The sequence below is a fragment of the Monodon monoceros genome, unplaced genomic scaffold (genome assembly GCF_005190385.1).
Source record: "Monodon monoceros isolate NGI ecotype Baffin Bay Population unplaced genomic scaffold, NGI_Narwhal_1 Super_Scaffold_12, whole genome shotgun sequence".
NCBI classification, from domain to species: Eukaryota; Metazoa; Chordata; class Mammalia; order Artiodactyla; family Monodontidae; genus Monodon; species Monodon monoceros.
The window spans coordinates 160,698,448-160,705,600 of NW_021703768.1; the positions used below are offsets into that span (position 1 = coordinate 160,698,448).

General features: G+C 48.0%; 1 protein-coding gene across 1 annotated transcript; it reads right to left on the minus strand.

The window, feature by feature from the left end:
- Positions 1–31: 31 nt before the first annotated feature.
- Positions 32–4,627, minus strand: CD70 (CD70 molecule). Its single transcript, XM_029218751.1, has 4 exons — positions 4,154–4,627; positions 3,134–3,167; positions 525–981; positions 32–387 (listed from the first exon to the last, which is right to left on the minus strand). Exons 1-3 carry the CDS (start codon positions 4,625–4,627, stop codon positions 593–595), a joined length of 897 nt encoding a protein of 298 aa, XP_029074584.1. The 3' UTR covers positions 32–387; positions 525–592.
- Positions 4,628–7,153: the final 2,526 nt, after the last annotated feature.

Genomic DNA, 7,153 nt, shown 5'->3' on the forward strand with positions numbered 1-7,153 from the left:
AATATCAAAATTATAAACACACCCTCTTGGACCCAGCCATTCCACTTCTAGGAATTTATCCTACAGATATAGGTGCAAAATGACCTAGGTATTGTAGAAGAAAAAGAAAGGTATCAGACGTGGAAAGGAAGAAATAAAATTGTTTTTATTTTTAGAAGAGTTTTTAAAAAATACTTTAACCAAAAACTGTTGGATCTAATAAACAGATTCTGTAAAGTAAAACAAAGAAACAAACAGAAAAACAGCACATACACACCCCAAATCAATATAGAAACATCAATTATGTTTCTGTGCATTAACAATGCAATCTCACGGTGGTCCAGTGGTTAGGATTCTGCCCTTCAGATGCCCTTCAGGTGGGTGTGGGTTCATTCCCTGCTTGGGGAACTAAGATCCCACATGCCACATGGTGCGACCAAAAAAAGAAAAAATAATTAAAAAGTTAAAAAAAAAGCCAATGCATTCTCAGGAAGAGAAATACAACCTTTGGATACAATACAACAATAAAATAATAAAATACTTACGAATAAATTGACGATAAAACAAAGAAAAAAACTCCTTCTCAACAAATCTGGGCCAGGAAGTGCAGTGGTCAAGGGCACACCCACTGAATCCCAAAAAAAGTCTCATCAGCGTTTCTGGAGGGCAGCAGAGGTGGAGTAAGGTTGGTGCAGAGGATGTCCCCGTGGGCTAAGAAGGTAAGGCGCTGGGAGGCGACAGAGCAGCTTTGGTGAAAGTTGAGGCGTAGCAGGCTAATGCTGTGGGCTGTGGGGAAGCAGATGGCCACGCTCAGGGTGGCGCTAAGGGGCTTGGCGGTCCACGTAGAGGAAGAGCAGTTGGCTAAGGTCACCTGGATGTGCAGCCTATAAATGCCATCACGTTGGATACGCAGCTGCCCGTTGTCCAGTTCTGGCCCATGCACGAAGGAGCGGCCCAGGGCTGGGCTTCCCTGCCAGCGCAGCCTGGGGTCCTGCCGCGATCCTGAGAGGGTTGTGGGAGAAGGGATGGAAGGATGGAGGTTTAGGGAAACTGAGTGCTATAGAGGGAATGCCCCAAACTCCCAAGTTGAAACCTAACCCCCAAGGGGATGGTATTAGAAGGTGGGCCATTGGGAAGTGATTAGATCATGAAGGTGGAGCCCTTATAAAATAGACCCCATATCCACTGATGGATGAATGGAGAAAGAAGATGTGATATCTATATATCTATATATCTGTATATACACATACACACACATATATGTATACATATACATATGTATGGATTGTGCGTGTATATATATACACACACCATACACACATATATATAAAATGGATAAAGATGTTTATATATATTATTATATATAATATATGTGATATTATACATATATATATATATATATATAATTCAACCATAAAAATAGAAGGAAATTCGGCCACTTGTGACAACATGGGCGGACCTAGGGGTAAGTCAGACAAAGACGAATACTGTATGGCTTCCCTTATACGTGCAATCTAAAAGAAAACAAAACTCAAGCTCATAGATACAGAGAACAGACCGGTGGTTGCCACAGGTGGGAGCCGGGGTGGGCAAAATAGGTGAAGGCGGTCGAAAGGTAAAACTTATAAAATAAGTTATAACCTAAGTTCTGGCAGTGTGATGTGCAGCATGGCGACTAGAGTTAATGATACTGTGTTGTATATTTGAAAGTTGCTAAGAGAGAAGATTTTACAAGTTCCCATGGCAAGAAAAAAAATTGTAACTATGTTAGCTAGACACTGTGGTGATCGTTTTGTAATATATACAAATAGAGAATCATGTTGTACACTGGAAACTAATACAACGTTGTATGTCAACTATATCTCAATTTAAAAAGAGAAAGAGTGACTTCCCTGGCGGGTCCAGTGGTTAAGACTCCATGCTTCCAATGCAGGGGTACGGGTTCCATCCGTGGCTGGGGAACTAAGATCCCGCATGCCCCGCGGGGCCGGGTGGGGTGATGTGGGGTGGCCAAAGAATAGAAAAAAAAAAAAAAAAAGAAAGGGGGGTGGGGAGAGAAAGAGAAGAGCCCGGAGAGCTCTCTCCCTCCCTTTCAGCCACGTGAAGACCCAGCAAAAAGATGAGAAGATGGCTGGCTGGGGACTTCCCTGGTGGTCCAGTGGTTAAGACTCCATGTTCCCAATGCATGGGGTGTGGGTTCCATCCCTAAGTCGGGGGAGCTAAAATCCCACATGCCTCGCAGCTAAAGAACAGAAGCAAGATTGTGAAAAATTCAATAAAGACGTTAAAAATGGTCCACATCAAAAAAAAAAAAAAACTTAAAAAAGAAAAAATGAAGATGGTTGGCTGTTTATGAACCAGGAAGCGGACTCTCGCCAGACACCAGATCTGCCGGTGCCTTGGACTTCACAGCCCCCAGAACCATGAGAAAGAAATGTCTTGTTTATAAGCCTTCTGGTCTGTTATTCTGTCATAGCAGCCCGAGCAGAAAGCACCCAGAGAAAAAAGACGAAGATTTCCCTCGGGGATGAGTGGGGGGGGGGGGGGGGGTGGGAGAGGCCCAAAGAGGAAGGGGGTTAGAGAGAGGCTGGGAGAGTACTGCCAAATGGTACCCGCCCTCACGTTCCTTCACGTCCTTGCTCTAAAGCCCCCTTCTCAGGGATGCCTTCGCCGATGACCGCATCTTCAAGGGCAAACCCAACGCTGGCCTGCCCGATCCCCCTCCCTTACTTAATATTCCTCCCAGAAGTACCAGATGCGTGTTTTACTCTCTTGGCAGGCTGCATATTTTCCTTGTTTATTTATTTATTTTCTGGTCCCCTTGGTAGAAGGGAAACACCGACAGGGCAGGGATTTCTGTCGGTTCTGTGGGCTCTCGGGACACCCAGAACAGGGCTTGCCTCACAGTAGCCGCTTAATTAGTGTTTGTGGCCTCAGTGAGGGCAGGTTAGTGATGGCTATTAGCTTGGTTTAGTTGGTTTGGGATCTCCCAAGGGAGAAAACAAAAGGCTGAGCCAGGAAGCAGGTGCTCAGCCGCCATATCTCCCTCTCTTTGTTTCTTTTTCTCATCCTTTCTCAATTTCTCTTTCTCTCTCTCCCTCCCCCACCCTCCTTCTTTTCTCTTTCTCCAACACACATATGCATCTGGTTTTACCTGTGTGATTCAGCTGCAGCTCCGCTAAGTCCCACTGGAAGAAAAGAAAAGAAAAGAAAAGAGACCAGAGGTCTTGAGTGTTCCCGAGGGAAGAGCTCTCTTTTCTCGACCCATCCTTCTATCCACCCATCATCCCACCGGACTGAGTTGGGACCTTTGTGAAGAACTCTTAAAGAGAAAGTAGGTTTGAACTAGCCATGAGCATGAAGAGAAGACCTTCTGAAGAACTTCTTAGTTTCCAGGATATAACACAGGGCGCCTCGACACACCTGCCTCTCTCCCCTGCAAAGCTCTCCCACCCCCGTAATGCAGCCCCCAAAGCCGGACCCTGTGGTAGGTGTCCAGGGTTCCTCCTGTCCTTGGAGGTCCCGGAACCGCCCCTTCCCAGCTTTGAGAAGCCCCCAGCAGCCTCTGAGTCAGCCTGCTGGGGGAACACCAAAGACGAGTCATTTTCCAGGCCCCCATACGGTATGTATCTTCCTCCACCCCGGGATCTCCACCCGGGATTTACCTCCTGGTGTCGGCAGAACTGACTATCCAGAGCCGGAGACCCCCGGGGGCAGCCTTGCCCCCGCCTCCCCTCCCTGCTCTGGTCTCTCTCGCTCTGTTCTTTTCCACCAGATCTTTCTTCCTGGCAGTTGTCTTTTCTATTGTTTGGCCACGCCACGTGCTATGCGGGCTATTAATTCCCCAGACCAGGGATCGAACCCCCCGCCCCACTGCGTTGGAAGCGAGGGGTGTTAACCACTGGACTGTCAGGGAAGCCCCCCTGGCAGATTTTTATTCATCTCATTCTGATCTTTTTGTTTTCTTTTTCTTTTTTGGTCGTGAGTCTGTTAGTCTGCGCTCTAGCTCACCATCCCTCTGCCCTGAGCTGATTCTTTCCTCACTCAGTTGCTTACCTGCCCTCGGCGCTGCACCTCCTCCCCAGGGCCCGGCCCCAGCTGGAGGTCCCCATGCTCCTGAGCTTGCAGGAGGCAGATGTACGTCTGTCTCTCTCATCCTCCCTTCTGGACTTACCCCAGTTGAATCCACCTGCTGCTTTCGGGTGAGGCGCACACTGCAGACGAGGCAGCCTATCACCATGCCAAGGAGAAGCAGCAACAAAGCCACCTTCCGGATGGACACCCAGGGCCGGTGGGGCACCTGGCAGCCCGAGGCCTCTTCTGCTATCATGATCCTCTGCAAGCACTTCATCAGCTGTGTGGCAGGGTGGAGGGTGTGTAGAGGCAGGAAGAGGGAAGGAACCTCAGCTCTCATGCAGCTATGGGGCCCTCTGCCTGCCTGAACCTGCCAGGGACCAACCATGCCCCACCCTGGGGATGTCCGGCAAAGGGAGGGACCAGACTCAGTTCCACAGTGCAGGGAATTCCCCTCCAGCTTCTGCCGGTCCCCAGTCTGCAGAGTAGGTGGGCCAGGGTGCCCCTCAATTTTTCTATTTGACTTCCCATACTCACCTTCCTGGTACTCATTCAAAAAACCTTCATTGAACATCCACTATGGGCCAGATGCTCTGCTGGGCCTCAGGGCTACAGCCACAGCACCCAGGGATGGAGGAGGGGTCCCCCAATATCCATGTGTTCCTCTCCATCTTCCCAGCCTCCCTGACGCCCCCGTGGTGGGACCACCCCTGATGCAGTCACGTGACTGACCTGCCTAATAGGAAGAGAGTAGAAGCGGACCAAGGGTCACTTCCATAGCCTGATCTTGTAAACATGCCACACTGCCTTTCAATTCTCTTGCCCTGTGGTCTTGGAGGACACCCGTTCTTGATGACTGTAGTGGCTTGAATATGTCACCCCCCAATTCATGTCCCCCCAGAACTTCAGCACGTGACCTCATCTGGCAACAGGGTCTTTGAGAAGTAAGGATGAGGGTGGACCTTACATCCCATGATGTCTTCATAGGAAAAGGAGAGGACACACAGAGACACAGAGGAAAGTTGGAGGTAGACATTGGAGTGATGCAAAATACACCAAAGAACCCCAAGGATTGCCGGCAAACCCCAGAAGCCAGAAAGAGGCAAAGAAGGAATCTCCCCTAAAGCCTTTGAAAGGAGCGCAGCCCTTCGGACACCTTGATTTCAGATCTCTGGCCTCCAGAATGGTGAAAGAGTAAATTTCTGTTGTTTCAAGCCACTAGTGGGTGGTGCTCTGTTATGGCAGCCTCAGGAAACGAGTAACAACGGCGTAGCTACAAGATGAAGAGACACTACCTGGGCTTTGTAGGGTTGGGACAGTACTTTGTTAGTATCAGTGAATCAAGCCACTCAGCTGTCACAGACTGTATGTGCCAAGTACACGTGGCTGTGGCCTAAGAAGCTTGACTTGTAGACACGGAGACTTGAAAATTTCATTCCAGAGTGAGGAGTTACAGTGGCCTGGCCTGGGCTGGGAGTGGGGTGGGGGAGAGAAGAAGGAGGTGAATAGGAGGTGAATAGATGTCAGAGCTGGAGCCAGCAGCATTTGCTGGTGTGGGAGGGCAGGTAGAAGAAAGAGGGGAGACAAAAGTGTCCAGAATTCCTGGGATCCAGGTGATCGTATACTCCCTGAGACCCCCAACTACAAAAGGAACTTCCTTTATGAAAACCCTAGGATCCCAGGCCTGAGGGTTTAGCAAGCAGCACCCTCAAAGGGACATTAAGCTCTCCTGAGCGTGGGGGCGTGATCCTCGGAACTGTCCCCGACCTTCTTTCATACTGTGTGAAACCCCCGCTGGGTTCTAAAGTCTAGCTCTGCTGGCTAACTCCATCTGCAAGACCTTCCAATCCCTGTCTTGTCATGGTCCCCACTCTGGACCTTTGATGGTTCTTTGCAGCCCACCTGGTATCCCTTCCCTACCTCCATCTAGCTGAAAGCCATTCACAGTCAAAAATAATTGCTACCGAGCATGGTTAAGTATGTAGGGTCTGGAGTTTCTCAACACACCTGGATTCCAATCTCTGGAATGTCACATTTTAGCCTTTGGGAAACTCACACCCCCATCAGCTTAAGTTCAATGTTTCCATCTATAAAATGGGCTGTGAAATACAACAAACTGGTGAATATAACATAAAAAAAGCAGAGTGGTGGTTACCAGTGTGTGTGCGGACAATATAGGAGTAGGGGAGTGAGAGGTTCAAACTACTGGCTGTAAGACAGATTCAACCATGTACCGTACAACACGGGGAATGTAGCTGATACTTTGTAATAACTGCAAATAGAAAGCAACCTTTAAAAATTGTATTAAAATAAAAAATTTAAATAATAATAAAATGGGCTGTGATGAGATTTTAAGGAGAGACACATGCGAGGCCCTTAGCATAGCGCAGGCACACAGCAAGTGGTCAATAAAGGCTAGCTTTTAATGTTGCTATATCCCCCCAGGAAATGCTCCTTAGAACAAGGGCAATGGGTACAAGCAGACAATTCACAAAGAAGTTCAGGTGGCTGATCAACACAGAAAGATGACGCCAGCCCTCTTGGCTATAAAATGCAAATTTCGTCACTTTCACAAACAAAAAAAACAAAAAAGAAGCCATGAAAGTGAAACGGAGCAGGGCCCTGTGGTCCTTCCTCCCAACGTCCTCTGCCTACCTTTTGTCTGCAGACAAATTTCAGCCAAAGAATGAGTTTAATCAGAGAAGGGAGAATGCAGAAACAAAGGAAAACAGCCCAATAAGACTAAATAATAATAGTTTAGTCATTAAGCAAAATCAAGGACCTTTAGTTCCTTCTCGAGGGCTCTAGATAATATTCTGAGCCCTATCCTGTGAGCTGTCTTGTAGATACTGAAACCTCCACCAGGTGGAAGAAGTTAACTACACGATGACCAGAATGTAGCCATGACATAAGTTGCCACAATTCCAATAATTGGCCTTAAGGAAATGGGAACAAACCGACCTTGGAAATGAAGACTTGAACTGTACTTGAAACAATCAAGATGATGCTGGTCAGACCACCGCTGACCAATTTCAAAATGACTGTTTCTGCATGTAGTCCCCTCCCCCCATGTATAAAAGCTCTTGCCCACTGATTATGG

What these genes read in the sequence shown, in the direction of transcription:
- CD70 (XM_029218751.1), bottom strand. Translation starts at nt 4,627, where the DNA reads ATGTTCAATGAAGGTTTTTTGAATGAGTACCAGGAAGGTGAGTATGGG. An exon ending in AGCAGGTGGATTCAACTGGG is followed by an intron (nt 3,168 to 4,153) that starts GTAAGTCCAGAA and finishes CTTTTCTTCCAG; the next exon opens with TGGGACTTAGCGGAGCTGCA. An exon ending in GCTGCAGCTGAATCACACAG is followed by an intron (nt 982 to 3,133) that starts GTAAAACCAGAT and finishes CAACCCTCTCAG; the next exon opens with GATCGCGGCAGGACCCCAGG.